This window comes from Eulemur rufifrons, chromosome 9 (assembly GCF_041146395.1).
Source record: "Eulemur rufifrons isolate Redbay chromosome 9, OSU_ERuf_1, whole genome shotgun sequence".
NCBI classification, from domain to species: domain Eukaryota; kingdom Metazoa; phylum Chordata; class Mammalia; order Primates; family Lemuridae; genus Eulemur; species Eulemur rufifrons.
The window spans coordinates 8,509,445-8,531,515 of record NC_090991.1 but is presented as its reverse complement, the minus strand read 5'-3'; the positions used below and the strand labels follow the sequence as shown (position 1 = coordinate 8,531,515).

Sequence of the window (22,071 nt, the reverse complement as noted above, 5' to 3'; positions counted from 1 at the left end):
TGCACCCTGCCCCAAGGTATATATTCTTAAACAAATAAATGGAAAGGTGGACAAGGTCTCAGAACACGTAAACCTACTACCATCGTGGCATAGTTTTGCTGTTAGCTACTTTTTGGTTTTTCAGATCAGCTCTGCTATTTTGCAGAGGGCTTGCTTGCAAATTAGTGGCTTGGTATATCATACTATTTGTCTACCTTGGGTTTTGTCATCTCTGACTTCCATTCTAAAGTTAGGGTGTTGTTCAGCAATGGTCCAAGCACTGTTCCTTTATCAATAAGTTTGGGGAACACGGTTATAGATTAGAAACCAGATTTCAAAACATCTTATTCCAGTATAACATGCACACAAAAAAATAAAGTCATACATGTATGGCTTTGTGCAGCTTTAAAAGCTGAACACCCCGGGATAACCAGCATGCAGAGCAAGAAGCTGAACACTCCTGTCACCCCAAGTCCCCTCTGTGCTCCCTCCCAGCCACTATTTCTGCAAGGGTGACTATTCTTCTGACCTAAACTGTAGGTTTATTTGCCTAAATAAGTCAGATCATAAGTGATGATATCAGGGAATGCTCAATTAACCCCCCAGTAGTCACCAAAATCACTGGCCATGGCCCCAGTGCATGCAAATGGCACTTTTTTTTTTTGAGACAGAGTCTCACTCTGTCACCTGGACTAGAGTGCCATGGCATCATATAACTCACGGCAACCTCAAACTCCTGGGCTCAAGCGATCCCCCTTGCCTTGGCCTCCCGAGTAGCTGGGACTGCAGGCATGTGCCACCATGCCTGGCTAATGTTTTCTACTTTTAATAGAGACAGGGTCTTGCTCTTGCTGAGGCTGGTCTTGAACTCCTGACCTCAAGTGATCCTCCCACCTCGGCCTCCCAGAGTGCTAGGATTACAGGCATGAGCCACCGTGCCCGGCCAATGGTTTTCAGGACACAGACGAATGAGGGCACACACAGAGCTGTCACATTTTAAGCAAGGGATGTGTTCCTGAATATCTCACATAATCTAAAACTCTCATAATTCAAGCCTAGTTTTCTCCCTGAAATAACTATAAAGTAGGATTTGCATGGCTTCACATTGGGCCTAAAGTGAGACTTATTAGCATCTTTATTTTATTATAATTATGTTTTAGCATCTTTAATATTGCCTGATTTCCAAGTTAGCATAATTCAAATTCACACAGCTCTCTCTGAAGCTTCCATGGGCCATGAGGGACCATGTTTTAGCATCTCTGGGACTCTGGGGCCCAGTTGTGTTGACCAGATGGATCCTGGTTCTGGGTGCCGTTCTAGGGGCTGCACAGAAAGCTGCCCAAGTTCTAGTCCTCCCTCTGCTGTTTCTTTGCACAGTGACCTTGGGCAAGCTCTTGCCTTCCAGGGCCTCAGGTTTCTTATCTGCAAAATGGGATGTGCTCTGGGGATAATGAGAGAAATTAATGAATGAAAAGCCCTGGGACATACAGTTGGAGTCAGTGGAGGTTTGTTCACACCAGTCCCAACTGAGGCTCCCCTGTCGCTCCCTGCACTGCCCCCGTGCTGCTTAGAGGAGGACTTTACTCCCCAGGAGGGTAAACCAAGTCAGGCCAGGGCTGGGGAGCCCGGGGCTGAGCCCCACAGGAAGCTAGAGTCTGCGCTCAGATGCCAGGGTCACAGGCCTGGATTGGGCAAGAGCAGAGAACCGGTCCCTCTGATCCTGGTCAGGGATATTTGGAGAAACCAACAGTTCTGGGAAATTCAGAGGCGGGAAGTGAAAGGGGGGTGGGAGGGAGGGGAAACAGCAGCTCCCCCGGCCCCTCCTGGACTGGCTCCCCTCCAAATGGTGCAATGAGGAGTGAGGTGACTGGTGTGTGTGGCGGGGGGGGTCAGCCCAGGAGACCCCCCGCCCTGGGGAGGAGAGCAGAGGCAACCCATCCCCCGCTCCCACCCTCACACATCCCCCAAGTTCCAAATCCACTTCCACTCTGTTTACTGTCCAAAGTCCCAGGCACTAGAGATGCCAGGTTCTGCATGCTGGGACACACAGACACGCAGACACAGAGACACAGGGCTCAGGGCCTCCTATGGACCCTGCCTCCTCCGTGCTATTGTCCAGGGCTGTCCACCTACCCCAGTTCTCCAGGCATCAGCCCCCTCCTCAGCCCGGGACCTGTGTGGCACTGAGAGACCCAGGAGTCAGACCTTAAGGCTTCAGCAAGTAAAACAGGGGAAGAAAGACAGGGGGACAGGAGGGGGGTCTGGGGTGTGGGGTCGGGGCTGGGTGGGCAAACGTCAGAGGATGGATTCTGGATGTTACATCTGGGAGGAGATGGAGGAAAGAAGTGTCTCATGGAGCCACCAATCAGACTTAAAAAGGGATGGGACCCCCATTCCAGCTCCAGCTCTGGTCAGCCCCAAGCTTAGCCTTGACTCGGGCCCCAGCCCAGCGCCAGCCATATCATGACAAAGGAGTACCAAGATCTTCAGCATCTGGACAATGAGGAGAATGACCATCACCAGCTCAGAAAAGGTGAGGGCCACCCCTCTCTGCTTCTGCAGTGGCATCCGGCAGCTCTGGCCTCCCAGCTCCTGCTCCTGACCGCGACCCTGGCTCTGCCTCCGGGTCTGCCCCCTCACACTGGGAGCGGTGTCTGGGCCGCCCCTCAGGGGAGATCCAGGGTGTGGGCCTGGAGTCCCTTTCTCGGTGACAGGTGCCTCCTGGCCTTTGGGAGTGGACCCAGGGGTGTGGGAAGAGCTGGAAGCTGGAGAGATGAGGTCACTGTTTCCTATGAAGTTAGGCCCCCTCTTCCTTTCCTCTTCCAACACCCAGGGAGCCCTAGCCGTGTGCACATGTGTGTGTGTGTGTGTGTGTGTGTGTGTGAGGGGGTGTCCGTGATCAGTTTGGTCCATGGGGGAAGGTTTCCCTGAAGGGGTTGAGGATGTCTGTGAGGGGGCTGAGGGGTCTCTGATCTGAGGGAGAACATGGCCCTCCTGCTTCAAAGCCAAGACTGGCTAAGTCCAATTCCTTGTCCTCTGGGGGCATATGTTGTTTAGGCCTGTGGTCTCCAACCCCCGGGCCGCAGACCAGTACTGGTCCCTGGACCGCTGGGAACTGGGCTGCACAGCAGGTGAGCAGCGGGCAAACGAGCGAAGCTTCATCTGTATTTACAGCCGCTCCCCATCACTTGCATCACCGCATAAGCTCTGCCTCCGGTCAGATCAGTGGCGGTGTTAGAGTCTCATAGGATCCTGAATCCTACTGTAAACTGTGCACGTGAGGGATCCAGGTTGCCCACTCCTTAGGAGAATCTAATGCTTGATGATCTGAGGTGGAGTGAGGCGGTGATGCTAGCGCTGGGGAGCAGCTGCAAATACAGATTATCATTAGCAGAGAGGTTTGACTGCACAATAAATGTAATGCACTTGAATCATCCTGAAACCACCCCTCACCGCCATGGAAAAGTTGTCTTCCATGAAACCAGTCCCCGGTGCCAAAAAGGTTATGGACCTGGTTTAGGCTGAGCAAGGACGAAGTTCTTGGGGGCTGGGCTGGGCATTGTGCTTTGATGGAGGAAAGGGCCACAGGGGAGGGGAGAGAGGAGGGGAACCCCCCCCCAACTCCAGCTCCCAGGGGACAGGGCTAAAGTATCTCTTGTCCTTGAGTGGCAGTGACTTGAGGGGCCCAAAGTCTGGCTATTCCACCTTCTCCTCCTGCACGCAGCCAACAATGGGTGAGATTCACAGAGAGAGAAAGAAACCTTCCCTTCTCTACTTGGGGAAAGCAGCGACTCCCCACGCAGCAGCCACTCCATAGGTCAGATTCAAGTGGGGTCAGGGGAGCTCTGAGGTTTGTTGGCTGCGGTGATACAGTCATGCCATTAGGTGTCAGCAAAGGCTGAGAGCCTCTGCAGAGGCTCAACGATTTCCACCCCTTCTCTTCCCCCATCCCCAGTTGCCTCTGGCCCTGCAGGGTCTCCTACTGCCAAAATTTCTTTTTCCTTTTTTTAAATTTTGAGACAGGGTTTCACTCTGTCACCCAGGCTGGAGTGCAGTGGCATCATAGCTCACAGCAACCTCAAACTCCTGGGCTTGAGCAATCCTGCCTCAGCCTCCCGAGTAGCTGGGACTACAGGCATGTGCACCACCACACATGGCTAATTTTTCTATCTTTGGTAGAGACGGGGGTCTCGTTCTTGCTCAGGCTGGTCTCGAACTCCTGAGCTCAAGCAATCCTTCTGCCTTGGCCTTCCAGAGTGCTAGGATCACAGGTGTGAGCCACCACACCCGGCCACCAAATTTCTCAATCTATATGGTTCTTCCTAGTCTACTAGAGGGGTGCATAAGCTTGCTCCCCTCTCAGGACCCCCCCCCCCGGAGTGGGACCAGGCTCTTCCCCCCTCAACCACCATGTCCTGAGCTCCTGACACCTTCTCCTCTTGCAGGACCACCTCCTCCCCGACCCCTCCTGCGGCGTCTCTGCTCTGGACCCCGCCTCGTCCTGCTGTCCCTGGGCCTCAGCGTCCTGTTGCTGGTGGTTGTCTGTGTGATCGGATCCCAAAGTGTGTGCCCCAGGGAGGGCAGGGAAGGAAGCAATATTGCGGGTGTGGCGGGGGACACAGCTCCCTCATTTTGTCCTACCCATGCCCTCTCCTGTCCAGACTCCCAGCTGCAGGAGGAGCTGCGGGCCCTGAAAGAGACATTCAGCAACTTCACAGTGAGCGTGGAGGCCGAGGTCAAGGGCCTGAGCACCCAGGGTGAGGGGAGCCGAGGCTGGGCTGGGGGCTGTGGGATGGCAGGGACGCCGGGACGCTGAGCAAGTTTCTCCCCTAGGAGGCAATGTGGGAAGAAAGATGAAGTCGCTGGAGTCCCAGCTGGAGAAACAGCAACAGGACTTGAAAGAAGGTGACAGAGAGAGAGAGAGAGAGAGAGAGGAGAACATGGGGGGTCTCAGGCCAAACCAACGCTTCTTGCGGCAGGGGCATCTGCAAGTGATCTTCAGGTCCCAGCATGAAGGTGACAGATCGCCTCCCCCTACTGTTCAGGGTGACCTCATTCCCCCCTCCACTGTCTTCCCAGATCACTCCAGCTTGCTGCTCCACGTGAAGCAGTTTGTGTCTGACCTGCGAAGCCTGAGCTGTCAGATGGCGGCCCTCCAGGGCAATGGTGAGGAGGACCCGCTGTCCTGCCCAGCCCCCTTCCCGATCCCGCAGCGCCCCAGCCCTTCACCGCCTTTCCCCCACCGCAGGCTCCGAAAGGACCTGCTGCCCCGTCAACTGGGTGGAGCACGAGGGCAGCTGCTACTGGTTCTCTCGCTCCGGGAAGCCGTGGCCCGAGGCGGAGAAGTACTGCCAGCTGGAGAGCGCCTACCTCGTGGTGGTCACATCCTGGGAGGAGCAGGTGAGGCCCCGGGAGGGCCGATCTGGGAGGCTGGCTGGTCAAAGGGAGAGGCCACCAGCACCCTCCTCTCTCCCCAGAGATTCGTCCAGCACCACATAGGCCCTGTGAACACCTGGATGGGCCTCTCCGACCAAAACGGGCCCTGGAAGTGGGTGGACGGGACAGACTACGAGACAGGCTTCAAGTGAGTGCGCGCGTCCTCCCGCAGCGCGGCTCCCTCCGCCTGGGCGCGCCACCCCGGCCCACAGCTGTCTCCCGCCCGCAGGAACTGGAGGCCGGAGCAGCCGGACGACTGGTACGGGCACGGGCTGGGGGGAGGCGAGGACTGTGCCCACTTCACCGAGGACGGCCGCTGGAACGACGACGTCTGCCAGAGGCCCTACCGGTGGGTCTGCGAGACCCAGCTGGGCAAGGCCAGCCAGGAGCCGCCTCTCCCCTAATTTATTTCCCCAGTGCCTTGACCTGCCCAGGAATCCTCCTATCTGCGGGCCTCCTCCGCCCTCTGGGGAATTTTCATCCAGGATTTTAAGGGAAGGGGATAGCATGGTGTCTGAGGAAAGTGGGGTGACATTTGGAGGGGCGGGGAGATTGAAACCCTGGTCACTTTCTGCAGTTTGCCAGTTATCATTGTCAACTTTTTTTTTTTTTTAGAGTAAAAAGAAGAGAAATATACTGAAACATTATGTGAGTTGTCTGGTTATTGAGGATTAGGAACCCTGCAGGAGTTGGCTGGCGTTAGGAAGCCTTGGGCAGGCTCTGTGCTCTGGAGAGAACGGTGTGGGCTTCTGGCCAGATGGCCTGGGGTAGGAGCCGAACTTTGTTATTTACAAATGTGTGTGTTTGGGCAAATTTTTCTGTTCTATGAGTCTCAGCTGTTACTGGAGACCATCCTACTTGCCGCTATACCCCCAGGAACAGAACCACCCAAATTTGTTGAGCGTTTCAGAAATTCTGAATGAAACTCATTGGTGTCTGTTGTATTCACTGCAGCAGACAGAAGCAGCATTCACAGGTAACAGACGCAGTGAATACATAACCAAGAATCACCAAACATATGAGGAAAAGCAGCACCACGGAGCAGAAGCACCAAAATTAATAGAATCAATAACAAAGGATGAGAGTTAAGACAAACCCATGCAGACTGTACAGACACTTATGGAATTATGAACAAAAATTGATGAAGTATTTGCCCATAAGACCTCAGCTAGTTCCAAAAAGGAGAAATGCTTCGACCACAATAAAGTAAGCTAGAAATGAAGATGAAAGAAAGTACAGCTAAAAAAAGATCTATCAGCATATAATTTTCTCAACCTCTTTCTAGATAATTTTGAGTATAAGAGCAAATCAAGGCCAGGCATAGTGTGGCTCACACCTGTAATCCTAGCACTTTGGGAGGCTCAGGCGAGAGGATTGCTTGAGTCCAGGAGTTGGAGGCTGCAGTGAGCTTTCATGATGCCACTGCTCGAGAGCACCCTGGCACAGGAGACCCTGACTCAAAAACAAGTAAACAAAAAACCAAACAAAAAAACCCCACAGAAAACCAAAAACAAATCAAAATGAAAAAGCTAAATGATTTAGAAATGAACAATGAAAACACTACATACTGAAACCATGGCATGGTCTAAAGCAGTTCTCAGGAGGAAATGTGTATAGCAATAAGCACATTTATTAAAAAACAAGAAAGGCTGACTTGAAATAAACTAAGTTTCAACTGAAGAAACGTGAAAAAGAATAACAAAATAAATCTACCCAAACAGAAGGAAGGGATTTATAAAAATTGAAGCAAAAATTAATGAACTAGAAAATAAAAATGTAGATATCAATAAAAGAAAAATTAGATTCTTGGAAAAGATGAATGAAATAAACATCAAGGAGAAAAAAGGAGATAAACATAACTCTAAAAGAAGAAAGATTAAGTACATACATGGAGGATGTAACTATATAACCTCCAGATTTAAAACGTCAAAAACAGTGTTTTCCCTGTAAATTTTAGGTCTCTTAGAAGCAGAAGTTACACCTTCCAAACTTATAAACAGGAAAAATATTAATCGATAGGAAGACTGGAAAAGAGAGAAAAAACCCATACCAGGTCAATAAGAAAAGCATAAAATAATAGGTTAGTTTTTTTTTCTCTCTCTCTTTTTTTCTTTTTTCTTTTTTCAATTTTTTTTGTTTCCTCCTCCTCCCCCTCCTCCTCCCAAAAGGTTAGTTGAGAATCCAAATATGTTGCTGATTTTATTAGATACAAAAGACTAAATTATCTTGTTAAAAGGTAAAACTTCTAGGCAGAATAAAAAAATAAAATCCAACTACGAGCCCCAGAGACATATCAGAAACAGAGATTGAAAACAAAAGTATGAAAAAGATATATTGGGCAAATTCTAACCAATTAATTATCATACAAAGTACACTTTATATCAAAAAGTATTATTAGAGATAAAGAGAGTCACTTCATAATAATAAAAGGTTCAATTCAACAGGAAGATGCACCAGTATTATGTGCTGAATAACATAGCGACAAAACATATGAAACAAAAATTTTAGAAGTACAAGAAAAAATAGATAAATCTATATTCATAAGAGATTGTAAAACATCTCAGTAACTGATAGATCAAGTAGACAAAAAAAATCAATAAGGATACAGATGTTTTGAACCCCAGATTAAACTATTCTGACCTAATGGACATATTTCATACACGAACTTATCAAATACCCATTCTTTTCAAGTACATTAAGACATTCTCAAAAAACTGAGCACATACTGGGCTATTAGGTGAGCTTTAACAAATTTCAAATGGAGGATCTTCATTATAATGACCAGAAATGTAAAATTCCTATATCAAATACTAGCTCATCAAATCAAATAGTGTATTAAAGGAGGTAATGTGTTCAAGTAGTACACAGGCCAAGAATTCAAAGTTGGTTTAATATCAGAAAAATCTATTAGTATAATAGATTTAGGGAGTACAGAAGAATAGATTAAGGGAATACAAAAGAAAAAAATTACCTAATGCAGAAAAAACACTTGGCGAAAGTTCTCTCCTATTTTTGATAAAATCTTTCAGGACTTAGGCTGCTTCTGTCTCGTTGCTCTGCTATTCTCAATTTAGGTTTCTATCAAACGTTCCAAGGCGTCTGCCCGGCTCCTGTCACGACACATTCCAGACAAGAGAAAGTAGAAAAGAGAAGGAGAATTGCACATTCCCTCTCTCTCTGTTCATGAAGACATTTCTGGGAGGTATATGCACCGCTTGAGCTCACATCTCTTTGACTAGTCTCAGTGAGGGCCACAGTTAGCTGCAAATTCCATGAACTGCCAAATGCCAGCTAAAAACTGGAGCAGGCAGAGGGCGTCTATTACTGTAGAGCAGAAGTAAGCAAACTTTGGCCCTCATGTGTTTTTGTAAATAAAGTTTTAGTGGGACACAGCCAGGCTCATTTGCTGCAGCACGATGACCGCAACAGCAGCATTGAAACTTATGATAAAGACTGCATGGCCCAGGAAGCCTAAAATATTTGCTATCTGGCCCTTTATAAAAAATGTTTGCTGACCCCTGATGTAGAGAAAAGGGGAGGGTTGCTATCAGGGGTCAATTAGAAGTTTCTGTCATACTGCTGTGATTGCTGCTGTTTAACACCATCCTGAGTATACTGGCCAAACTGCACAAGACAGAAAAAGGCATTAAAGTTGTCAGCATTAGAAGGAAGAGATAAAACATGATCATCTATACAGGAAATTGACACCATCAACAAAAGATTTGACCCAATAAGAGGCTTCAGCAGGTACAATAGTCAGCTATCATCACCATAATGTGTAAAGAATATACAAGAAAAAATTTAAATTCTTTCCAAAGTAATGTATAAATTCAATGCAATGAAAATAAAAATTTCAGCTGGATTTTTTCTTTTCTTTTTTAAAACACTGGTCTGTACTCTGGTCAATCAGCTGGGTTTTCTTTGTTTTTTTTACTTTTTGAGACAGAGTCTTGCTCTGTTGCCTGGGCTACAGTGCAGTGGCATCATCATAGCTCACAGCATCCTCAAACTCCTGGGCTCAAACGATCCTCCTGCCTCAGCCTCCTGGGTAGCTGGGACTACAGGTGCGTACCTTCATGCCCAGCTAAATTTTTCTATTTTTAGTAGAGACAGGGTCTCGCTCTGGCCAATCAGCTGGATTTTTAAAATCAACTGAACAACTTTTTCAAAAGTATATATATGGCAAGATAAAAGCCAATTTGGGAAAAAAAAGAGCAAAAATTAGGGTAAGGCATAATTAGCCTTATTAGACATTAAAATATAGGCTGGGTGCAGGTGGCTCATGCCTATAATCCCAGCACTCTAGGGGCTGAGGCTGGAGGATTGCTTGAGCTCAGGAGTTCGAGACCAGCCTGAGCAAGAGTGAGACTTTGTCTCTACTAAAAACAGAAAAATTAGCCAGGTGTCGTGGTACATGCCTGTAGTCCCAGCTACTTGGGAGGCTGAGGCAGGAGGATCGCTTTAGCCCAGGAGTTTGAGGCTGCAGTGAGCCATGATGACACCACTGCACTCTACCGGGGGTGAGAGAGTGAGACTCTGCCTCAAAAAAATATCTATATATAACAAAGCCATAGAAATAAAAATAGTATGCTAATGATACAAGAACAGACAAATAGACGAATGTTATGGAATGAAGAGCTCAGAAACAGAAGTAGGTGTAAATGGGAACTTATACAATAAAGGGGGCATGCCAAATCGGTGGAGGAAAGACATTATTGGGAGAACCCGCTCTCTATATGAAGAAAAATAAAATTGGATTCATACTTAACATCACAGACAAAGGTGGATCCTAGGTAGACTGAAGACCTAAATGTAAAACTACAGAACTAATAGGAAAAAGAAAAAAAAAAAAGAGAGAAAGGAAAATCTATACTACTAGGCGTACAGAGGGACTTCTTAAACAAGACTTCCAAAGCACATACCAAAAAGCTAAAAAAATTTAGTGAAATTGTGTGAAAATCTGGAATTTTAGTTCAATGTGACAATGTATCGGGCTCCTGGCAAGCAACAGATGGCACACTCAAAATGGGTAACTGGAGGGTGTTTTAATAAAGGGACTATCTACAAAGGTGTGGACAGGATTAGGGAAGCTGCAAGAAATAGGGCAGGAACCCAGGTATCCCAGAGTTACCACCTGCAGGAACCGGGGGAGAGGGCCTCCTGCAGGAGCTGTGACTTTTGGCTGCGGGAGGCAGCGGGCCCACAGCATCCCTACAGGGAAGGGGCTGGGGGAGCCAACATTCTCGCTTCCTCCTCTTCTTCCCTCTGAACTCCTCCTAGGGCTGGAAGCCAGATGGCAAGGGAACAGTTTGACGCAGTCACACAGCTCAGCCTCCCAGGCCACTGCACAACGTGGAGAAGGGTATAGAGTGGATCTGGAAGGACAAATGGAAGACATTCGGCATAGGAGCCCAGAGATGAAGAAATAGATGGGAAACCTATTAATATTAGAAAAGTAGCAAAAGGTATAAACAGGCAGTTCACAGAACAGGGAGCCCAGGGGTCTAACGTACACGTGAAGACGTGCTTACAATCACTAGTAACTCGAGAATGCAATTTAAAGCGTGAGCGAGCCATCTCTTTACACCCATCTCATTGACAAAAACTAGGAGGAAGTCAAGTGCTGCCAAGGATGTGGGGGGAAATGAGAGAAGAAATTGGAATAGCCATTCTGCCAGTATGTGGTGGAGTTAGGAATGCATGTATGCCAGGGCTCCCACGATCCTACTCACAGGTGTAGATACTGGAGTGACAGGGGACACTGTGGTGGTGTTCTCTGCGGTGCTGGTTGGGCAGCGAGGAGCTGCAGGCGACCTAGGTGTGTACCGAGAGCACAGTGTGGTGGCTGTGTCTGAGGGGTTACTGTGCCACCCAGCACTCAGAAACAGTGACTAGAGAGACACGCAGCAGCACGCATGGACCTAAAATCGGCCCTGGTGAGAAGAAAGCAGAATGCAGTCTAGAGCACGTAACATGGATGAGCGTCAAAAGCCCCCCCCACAAGTGCACTTCATACCTTTCAATGATCCATATATTTTCAAGGCCAAATGTCCAACTCACTCAAGTGGTTGTTTAAGGAAGTGGGGGAGAATGGGAGGGTGTGACGAGGACGAAGGGGAAACGTGAAAATGAGAGAAGGGCCTTGAACATGCTGATGGGGGAACGTGTCTTGAACTGAGGAGTGGGAACAACTCGAACCTCACCTCTGGTCCAGCTGGAGCACCGTCGGAGCACGTCAATCCCCACACCTGACGTGACCCTTAATGGGGGCGAGTTGACAACATTTGCAGTAAAGACAGGGTCAAGATAAAGAGTGACCTGGACTAGTTCTGGAGGCTGATCCAGAGAGAAGGAAATGAGAGCAAAAACATTAGAAAGGAGGAGGTCAGTTTTCTAGATGTACTTCCTGTTGTGATGCGGTAGGCATGACACGGAACTGCCTGTGCGCTGCTTATGCCGGAGGACCTTGAACCAAATCTGATTCGCACTAACTGCCAGTTTATAGGAAATGCCGTGGGAGAGGAGCATCCACACAGGCACGCATTCCGTCAAAGCCAGAAGGTGGAAGATTTTACAGAGCCAATTTCTGGTTTCTTCAACAAAAAGTGGGAGGAGGAGGAATTATTACAGACTACAGGAGCCTTAAGAGATATATCTGTAAGGTTTTTTGGATTGGCCGGCGCCAGAGAAAGACAGACGAGCAGAATTGAAAGGGATAAGTAAAGAGGCTTTATTGGGGCGCTCCTGGGTGAGGGTAATGGGTCCCAAGAGAGGGGGGCCCGGGCAAGATTCTCGGGTCCTGGGAGAGAGAGACCCCAGAGGTCGCATCGCCCAGAAGTCTGAGTGGGTTTATATATGTTTTTAGGGCTGGGGGTAGGGGCTTCTTTGGCAGGAAGATTTATGGTGGGGAGAACAAGGAATTGTCCCTTGCAGTTTTAGGGCGGGTATTGAGAAATAGGAAGGGCCGGTGGTATGTGTGGACTCTAGGAACCGAGACTCTTATCAGGGTAACCATCCAGGTGTGGTCGTCCTTTAACTTAGCTGGGCCTTGCAGGCATTGTCCTTGGCAGGTCTTGTGGGCTTCTTCTTTTTCCATTAGGGAGGGGAGGGGTGCCTGCCACCAGCCTTACAATATCGACTATGTGCAATGCTTGGACTTTGGATCCTGATTTGAACAAACCAGTTATAAAAAGACATTATGGGAACATCAAGTAAATTTGAATATTAACTGGGTAAGGCATTCTTGCCCATTGTTTTTGGTATGATAATAGGATTATGGTTAAGTTACAAAGAAAAGAGTCTGTATTTTGGAGACACATGCTGAAACATTTACAGGTGAAAAGAAATGTCTGGGATTTGCTCTGAAATAATTTAGCAGGGTTGGGGGGGAGGTGTGAGGAGTGTAGAAGAAATAAGACTGGTCGTATGTTGATAACTGTTGAAGCAGGTGACCGGCACAAGGGTGTTCAACATTTTTTTTTTTTTTTTTTTTGAAATAGGGTCTCGCTCTGTTGCCCAGGCTGGAGTGCAGTGGCACGATCATTGCTCAATGTAACCTCGAACTGCTGGGCTCAAGCAATCCTCCCATCTCAGCCTCCTTAAGTAGCTAGGACTACAGGTGTGCACCACCACGCCTGGCTAATTTTTTTAAAAGAACTTTTTGTAGAGACAGAGTCTTGCCATTGACACAGGAAAGTGACCCCCAAGGCTGAGAGCCACTTGAAGTCCAAGTGGGTCCTTGGTTTCTCTCAAGAAAGAATTCAGGAGGGAGCTGATAGTGTAAAGTGAAAGCGAGATTTATTCAAAAAGTATAGAAAGTCTACTCCACAGACAGAGTAAGGCTAGTTCTCCCTGCAGAAGAGAACCAGCCCCACAGTCCCTGTTGCCCGTCTATTTAAGCAATGGGTTAATTATAAGTTAAACAAGGGGAGGAATATTCATGTTATTTCTTGGAAAGGGGTGGTGTTTTCCCAGAATTAGGGTGACTACACATGGTCAAACAGGAAGTGTTATGGTATCAGGTGCATGATGGGAGTGGGAGGTTTTCTTAGAAACTTTTATCGCAGTGAAGTGTATAATGAAGCTGTAAGGTCAAGAGGTGGTCAATTTCTCCACCATCTTGTTTCTAACCCTTTCCAACGTGTCCTGTCTCCATCTTATTTCAATGGAGGTAGTTTGAAACTTTGCTTTGAGACTTCCTGACTCAGTTAAACAATGTTTGCATAATTAAGCAATGCCGGTAGCAATGCCCGTAGCACTGCCTAAGGCAGCGCCTGCCAGTTCCCTGTCTCACTATGTTGCCCAGGCTGGTCTCGAACTCTTGGCCACAAGGGATCCTGCTGCCTCAGCCTCCCAGATTGCTGGGATTACAGACGTGAGTCACTGTGCCTGGTCCATGTTTATGATCTTTAAGAAATTAAGTAAAAAATGCAAGCTGCAAAATGATCCCATCTAAGTAGCACCCCCCCAAAATCCCACAATGGCTGTATATTTTCTTAGCTGACACCAATGGTTGTTGCTTTTCTCCTGTGTACTCACCCACTCCCCCTCAATGAATTCTTTCCATTTCAAAGATTTTTCCATCAAAAAATCCTCACTTGTTCCCCTGGCCCCTCTCCAGACACTGTCCAATCTCCCTTTTTATTGCCTCAAGTTAACTGTGCTTGAGGTATAAAGGGAGAGGCCGTGGCCGGGATTTGGGGTGAGGCAGGCCAGGAGGCTGCAGTCCTATGGAGTTACAGGTCTCTCAGAGGTATTAAAGAGAGGGGCAAGACCCCTGAGGCTGAAGAATGCAGGAATATTTGGGTTACAGCAAGACCTGCGTGTGCGTGTGCGTGTGTGTGCACTTACGTGTGCACGTGCTTATGCGTGCTGGGAAGGTCAGACGAAAGAAAACCACAGCCATCAGGGGTTTTTGATTCCTCCACCCCTGATTCTCTAGAGGGCTAATTTAGCTATTCCTGTCTGTCCTCGTAACCCCTGGGTAGGGGACTATGCCCCAGTGGCTCACTCTCCCCTACCTGAAACCACACAGGGCAGGGGCTCCCGGCTCCAGGTCAGGCTGTACCAGCTCTGCTCAACAGCTCTGTAGAGGTGGGTGTGATGCTTCTTGGCAGTTGGGAAACCAATTGGTTCAGGTGATTCTCCTATAAAACTCAATTGTCTCAATATCAGTCAGAATCCCATGGAAGGTCTATCTTAGTTTGAGTGTCTCCCAAAAGCAGAGCCTGAGAGAAGGACTTGAGGGAGGTAGTTTCTTGGGAGCTGATCGCAGAACGCAGGAGTGAGGAGAGGAGGGAGCGAGGTGGGGAAGGAGGAGAGACTGATGGGGTGCGTTATCAAGGTTGCTGCACACTTTGGGTGACGGGGGCTCAGCAGCATCTCCCATGCATACGTATGGTTGACCTAAAGGAGGGGTATGGAGGATTTACCCACCGGCTCTCTCCCCGTGGCCGTGAACTCCCCAGCAGTTCTGGGCTGCGCTTGCCTTGGTGGGGCATGCCAGCTTGGTGCTAGGGAAAGCTCTGGGGCAGAAAGCATGGCTCGTGCTTGAGGTGGGACCTTGTCAGCACAGGAGCTGTGTGAGCTCTCCTGGAGCTGTCCCCTCGGGATGTGGCTGAAATCAGTGGGTCAAGGGGATGTGACGAGGGGCACCAGAGATGTCTACTACAAGGCCCCATGCCCAAAATCCAGCAAGAATGATGAGGATGCAGAACAGCAACCAAAACATAAAACACCTAAGAATGAAATTAAGAGATGTGCAAGGTGAGTATGAAAACAGCTGTGAAGTGCTAGTGAAGGTCATGAACATCCTTGCATATCGCCAACTTATTCTTGGCTAGGGTGGCTCAGTATTGTTATGACATCAGTTTTATCCAGATTAATCTATGAGTTCAGGGTTATCCAGATCAAAATTCTTGTGCGATGTCTTTTTGGGATTTGAGAAAGTGAGTGTAAAGGTATCTTGAAGAGTAAACATGTGAGAATAGCCAGTAGGAAAATTTGAAAAGAACAATAAGGAGGGGACTTGTCCCACCAGATGTTAAAATATGTTATAAATCTACATAATTAAAACCCACTTGGCATAGGCATAGGGATGGGCTGAGGAGTCAGTGACATGAAATAGGCTCCAGAGAATTAGCGGGGGCTGTTTTGGTTGTAAGTGACAAAAATTGATGGGAACCAGCTTATGTAGAGAAGGCACTTTGTCAGAAGGATAGTGGGGTATCTCACGGGGTCTCTGGGGGGGGGTGCAGCTGGGCCTTGTGTCAGAATGGGGACTGGTGCTTTGTAGGGGACCCAGGAAGTTCTCTTTGCGTATGAGCTCTGCTTCTTTCAGAGCATCTGCCTCATTCTTTTCTCTTATTGCAGATGGGCTTCTCTGCTCTTCGGTTCAAATCTTTACAACACTCCCGAGTTTTATAGTTTACAGATCCTCTCCCCTCTGTCTGTCTCTTTCTCTCTGTCTTTCCCCCTCAGGCTACTGGGGACCACACTGATTGCCTCTGGGTCAGCTGACTAGCACTGGCCTAATAACCTGGAGCCAAGGGTCATGTCACATCGGTGACATGGAAAGTAGGGGGAGAGTTCACAGAAATGTGGAGGTGGTGGCTGGGGGGTGGACATGGGGGAGGGCAAACCAAACAATCCGTATCTCCTACATCCAAGCACACATAGCAATCTAGGAGCTCACCAGGGAGTAGTTTTAAATCCGAGAAAAGATGCAGCACATGGCGGGGGGACAGTTGCTATCCAATCCATTGATCTCATCACTTTTTTTTTTTAACACTTAACAATGATAATTTTTTTTTTTTTTTTTTGAGACAGGGTTTCACTCTGTTGCCCTGGCTAGAGTGCAGTGGTGTCATCACAGCTCACTGCAGCCTCAAACTCCTGGGCTCGAGTGTTCCTCCTGCCTCAGCCTCCTGAGTAGCTGGGACTACAGGCATGTGCCACCATGCCCAGCTAATTTTTCTATTTTTTGTAGAGATGGGGTCTCACTCTGTTCTCAGGCTGGTCTTGAACTCCTGGCCTGAAGCGATCCTCCTGCCTCTGCCTCCCAAAGTGCTAGAATTAGAGGCATGAGCCAGCACACCTGGCCAGATGATAATAATTCAATTCTGAAGGCCTGGAATGATAGTTCTCAAAATTCTGGTTCAAATGCTACATTTCATACTAACTGGATAAAGAAATAGTAGAATTGGTACAAAGGAGCTATGATTCCTTTTCTATGAAATAAGAACTCAAGGACTTCTTTCCTCCCCACCTAAAGTCACTTGTTATAGATTAAAAAAAAAAAAAAAAAAAAACCCTTTGAAACTGAATGCATTACCTGTATGGAAAACATCCCTCGGAATTATCTTAATGACCGTAAGTGCTTTGCCAAATCTGGCCATTCCATGATGTATTTCTATCCGTCGGTTCCCTAGGGCCCTCCCCACCAAATACAATACCTTCAGCACAACACATACCTTTAACATAAACTCATTCTATATTCAGATCTTTCAATTATAGTGTTTATGCTGTCATTTCTGTCAGGATAATAATAGCAGGTATAAATAGCTCTCTTCCTGTAATCTAGAACCAATGGAAAAAGAAAGTAGACACCGAGATACCAAAAGTATTTCATACTTAAAGCCAAATGCATTTAGTTCTTTTCCATGCAGCACATAATAACAAGATATATAGATGCACTTGCTATTTCTTTTCCAAATCGACAATTTTAGATAATCTTTGAAGATCTACTCGCTGTCCATGGCGAGTCATCTTGCAACGTGTTCTTGGGTGGGGGGAAAAGACGTTCTGCTGACCCACAGATGAGCCCGGTGAGGAGTTGGTGGGAGAGAAGCAGGAAGTCCAGCAGCTCTTCCATGTCGTCAAGTTCACGTCGGGGCCATGTTAGTTAACTTGTACCTGCAGATGCCCAGACAGAGCCATTCAGCGTTGCCATGCAGGGAGGAAGGCACGGGAGAAGAGGAGTAGGGGGGACTCGACGTCTTGTCACGGAGTGGAGAGGTGGCTGGTTGGAAAAAAAGAATCAGCACGTTCTGATGAGTGATGGAAGGCGAAAAAAAACAAAACAAACAAACTAGGAATAATAACCAGGAAGTGAACTTGTCCTCCTTAGGATGCCGTGCCAAGCAGGAAACCTCCAAAAAAATTCCTCCTATCACTGGAACATTCTTCCTCACAAATGATACCACCTCCTCAGTTTTGCTTTTGACGCCAGCAGGTATCTGGTTGTGCATGGGGCTGTTCAGCGGTTCCTGGACTCTCTTCGCCTCTTCTCTACACGCTGCCAGCCAACTTTGCTATACCCAGCAGGGTTTGCAAACCGAAGGAGAAAAGTATGTACCTTCCACAGCTGTTGCAGGCAACTTTCCAGCCTCCTGGAGCACGAAACCCATGAGCCGTCAGGGATGCCTCCGATCGATCGACAGCAGGGTGTCCATGCCAGACTTTTTGGCCCAGGTTCCTGCCTGAACATGGCAGATTTTTATCTAGTTCTGAAGGTGCGGTGACTCTGAACTTACCTTAGGGTTTCCTTGACTGGACACGGCTGTTCTGTTGAGCTTGTCTCTCGAGGATGTGCGGGGACTCTGCATGGCCTTCAGCTGTCCTGCCTGCCTCGCCGTGTTCTCACTGCCGCACAGTAATCACTCCTTTCGTGCCCTGAATCCCCTTCCTCCTCTTTCCCTCTGTCTTCCACCCCAGATAGAAGCCCAAATCTGGTTAAATTCCTCCTTCCTCTTTCTCTCTTCCTGCACCTGAGTGGCTGAATGTGGCTCTAGGAAACAACAAAACCCCCACTACGTGGCCACCTGTCTGACTTTAAAATGTGACTAATTTCAAGTGAATCTTCAGCACTGCCCGAAATTCCTACAGACTCTATTAATCAATCCACTCTCCATCTCTCTAAAATCATTGTTTCGTACTCTCTCCTTGATTTGATCCTTTCTCATTCTCAGCTGATGACTTTGCTTCTTATTTTGCTGAGAAAATGGCAGCAACCAGCTGAGGACGTCACTTCAAGCCCTGTGGTGGAGACTGCTGAGAGTCACTACTCCGTCTCTTGTGGACACGTGGGGGCCTCCATTTCCTGGGCTCCCTTGCAGCTAGGTTACGGCAGTGTGACTGGATGCTGGCCTGTACCCTGAAGTGCTGCGCACCCGGGCCCGGCTGAAATGTGCTGTGCCCTCATTCTTCTCTGTGCCCCAGCTGGCCAGATGGAAGGGATCCCAGGGAAGACTCTGAGGAGGCCCTAGTGGACAGCAGAGCCAAGAATGGGGAGCCTGGATCCCCGAGTCACTCCAGGGAGGAAACTTGGTCTGCAATGGACTGCGAAGTGAGTCCATTGCAGAGAAACAAACTTTTGTGGTGTTAAACCACGGAGGTTTGTTACTGTTGTCACAGCAGCTAAATAGACTCGGTCACTTTCCCACCTTCAAGTCTATCAAACCGCCATGCTCGCACCGTCCTTGTACACCTCTTCTTCCCTCCTGCTAAGTGGCTGTGTTCTCCCTGCTCCTGTCAGAGGCCGCGGAGCCCACACCCACTGCCTCATTCTAGGGCTTCACCCTCCTCTGCATTCACAAGTTTGCTCTCCCTTCTGAATCATTCCCGTGAGCTTACAAACAGGCTCCTGTCACTCCCGTCTTAGACACCCACTCTGTTGACAGCACGTACTATGTCGGCAGCTGCCTTATTTCTTTGTTTCCTTTTAGAGCAGAACTATTTTGTTTTTCTTTCTTTTTTTTTTTTTTAGGAGCCAGGTCTTGCTTTGTCACCCAGGCTGGAGTGCAGTGGTGCAATCACAGCTCACTGCAGCCTTGAACTCCTGGGCTCAGCCAATCCTCTCGCCTGAGCCTCCTGAGTAGCTGGGACTACAGAGGTGTGCCACCACACTGGGCTAATTTTTCTTACTTTTTTGTAGAGATGGGGTCTCACTATGTTGCCTAAGCTGGTCTTGAACTCCTGGCCTTACTCGATCCTCCTGCCTTGGCTTCCCAAAGTGCTGGGATTATAGGCGTGAGCCACTGTGCCCAGCCCCAAAACTCTTTGTAAGAGTTACCCTTTTCACTGTTTTCACTTCCCTGCCTTCTATTATATTTTTAATTAAAGATTAATATTATGAGATACTTCAAACCTACAGAAAATGTAGAGAAAAAGATTTAAACAAATCAACAACCATATGCCCAGCATCTGGCTTTCATAGGTCTTTATATTTGGCCATATGCATTCCTGATATATTTAAAAAAGAGACATACACTTAAAGCCACCAGGGGCTCCTTCTCCAATCCTCCCCCCCCCCCCACTTTTCTCTCACTAGGTAACCACCACCCTGAAGTTGCTGTGCATGATTCTCAAATTTTTGTATTTTAATTTTTTATATATGTGCCCATTACCAATGAATAGTATTTTTTGGGTGTGTTTCTAAACTTTAAGTAAATGATAATCTACTTATAAATTATTCTACAAATTGCTTTTATTCACTCAGCATTTCATTGTTGGGATTTATCCATGTTAACATACATAGATATATTTTCACTTTAGTATGAGACAAGAAAACTGTCCCATTGTTTGACTATACAGTACACCCCACCATTTCAATTTTCCTTTTGATGGCTCATTTAGGTTGTTTTCAATGTGTTCCCACTGTAAATTATTCTGGATTTCTATTTCTTATTCAGTAATCTTTGGAAAGTTATATTTTTTTTCAGTAATTTGTCCATTTTGTTTACATTGTCAAATATATTGGCTCAATGTTGTTTATTGTATTCTATTTTCTTTTTATCTCTGCTGTATTTGGACATATGTCCCTTTTAATTTCATTTTTTTTTCTGGATCAATGTTTTCATATTATGTCAATTTTAAAGAAACAACTTTTGCTGATTTTCTTCTATTGTGCCTTTGTTTTCTAACTAATTTTAGTTCTCAGCTTCCTTCTTTCCTTTCTACTTCTCTTGGGTTATTCTGTTCTTTTCTAATTTTTAAGAAGGATATTTAGTCTTTATACTTTTCTAATGTAAACATGTAAGAATATAAATTTTCTCCTGTGTTCTGCTTTTGCTGCATCCCACAAGTTTTGATGCATAATATTTGCAATATTGTTCAATTCTAAATATTTTGCTATGATTGTTTTCTTTGATCTGTGAGAGGTTCGAAGGGGGAGTTTAAATTTCCAACTGTACAGGAATGTTTAAATTTCTCTGTTGATGGCGTCTTACTAATTGCATTTTAGTCAGAGATCTGTATGATATACCTTCCTTGAAATTTGTCCAGACTTGCTTTATAGCCTATTACTTGGTCAATTAAGTATATGTTCCAGGTGTTCTTGAGTAGAACGTATAATCTTTAATTATTTGGAGCAGGGTTTTATACATGTCATTAAATTAAGCTTTTAAATTGTGTTTTTCAAATCTTTGTTATATATATGTTTTTGTTTGTTTGATCTTTCAATAATTGCAAGAGTCATGTGGAAATCTCCCACTCTGATGGTGGACTTGTCAATTTCTCTTTGCAGTTCTATCAAGATTTTCCTTTATATTTGTTGAGGTTATTTCATTGAATTCATATAATTTTACCATTATTATACCTTCCGGATGAACTGAATCTTTTATCATTATGTAACAAACCCCTTTATCCTCAAAATGCCTTTCTGTGGGCGCAGCACCACCAGCCCCTGTATCACTCCGGGAGCTTGGCCGTTGTCTTGGGAGCAGCAGCCAGGCCTGGAAGTGGTGTCCCAGAAGCACTGGGGATGCAGAGCCCAGAGAAGAGAACATGGAATGGAGAGTGGACATGGACATGTTGGATGAGGTGGCAGGAAGTAAGGGTTCAAAAGGGTTGACCAGTTCTAAAATCCTTGCATCTGTGAGGCCAGTCCATAGTTGGTGACCTATCTTCTGCTCCTAATGTGGGACACCAGCCATGTTGTGTTAAGTGCCAGGCTGGGGCAGCTGGACTGTGGCGTTGGCTGGAGAAACCAAGCACAGGAGGCAGGATCACCAGAGAGCACCACCACTTCCTGCATTAGTCAGAACTCCCAGTTTGGAAGGGACAGGAACAGAAAGGATTTATTGACTCATAAAAGCAAACCTTGTAAAGGACAGAGGCAGAGCTGATCTTTGAGATTCCTGGAAGGAACCCAAGTGCTGTGAGGACACTCTCTTTCCCTGCACGTTGGCACCACCCTCCCAGACCCGCTTCTCCAGGAGGCCGTGACCGTGGCTGCTGGCGATTCTGTTTTAATACCCTCGAATCTCCAAAAGGGAGTCCCTATATGAGCATGTTTGCATAAATGAGCGTTAAGCTCTCTGCTTGAAAATCATATAAAAGAAATAAGGAGAGTGAAAAAACCAAGGAAAATTTCATTTTCAGAGAAGCTAGAAAATACACATGTCCGCTGACGTGCAGAAAGTGCGATTAGGAGGAAGGGAAGGAGGGAATGTGGCAAGAGGGCAAAGGGACTGCAGCTTTCTGAAAGCCTGAGAAAAAGCACATTTCCTGAGGGTGAGAAGCTCACTCGCTCCGCTCCGGTGTATCCTCGGGGTATAGCACGTAGCAGCAACTGGAGGAAGCAAGCCTGGGGAATTATCCTGTTCACCGACTGTCCAGAGAAGTACAGGAATTGGAGCCACACGAAGAACCCCAGGG

The 22,071-nt window shown here is 47.1% G+C and overlaps 1 protein-coding gene across 1 annotated transcript; it reads left to right on the top strand.

Moving 5' to 3' along the window:
* Nucleotides 1-2,013: 2,013 nt before the first annotated feature.
* Nucleotides 2,014-6,058, top strand: ASGR1 (asialoglycoprotein receptor 1). Its single transcript, XM_069481961.1, has 9 exons — nt 2,014-2,200; nt 2,379-2,512; nt 4,425-4,541; nt 4,641-4,736; nt 4,813-4,884; nt 5,059-5,145; nt 5,228-5,379; nt 5,457-5,563; nt 5,645-6,058. The coding sequence occupies exons 2-9, from the start codon at nt 2,443-2,445 to the stop codon at nt 5,817-5,819; spliced, it is 876 nt and encodes a 291-aa protein (XP_069338062.1). The 5' UTR covers nt 2,014-2,200; nt 2,379-2,442; the 3' UTR covers nt 5,820-6,058.
* Nucleotides 6,059-22,071: the final 16,013 nt, after the last annotated feature.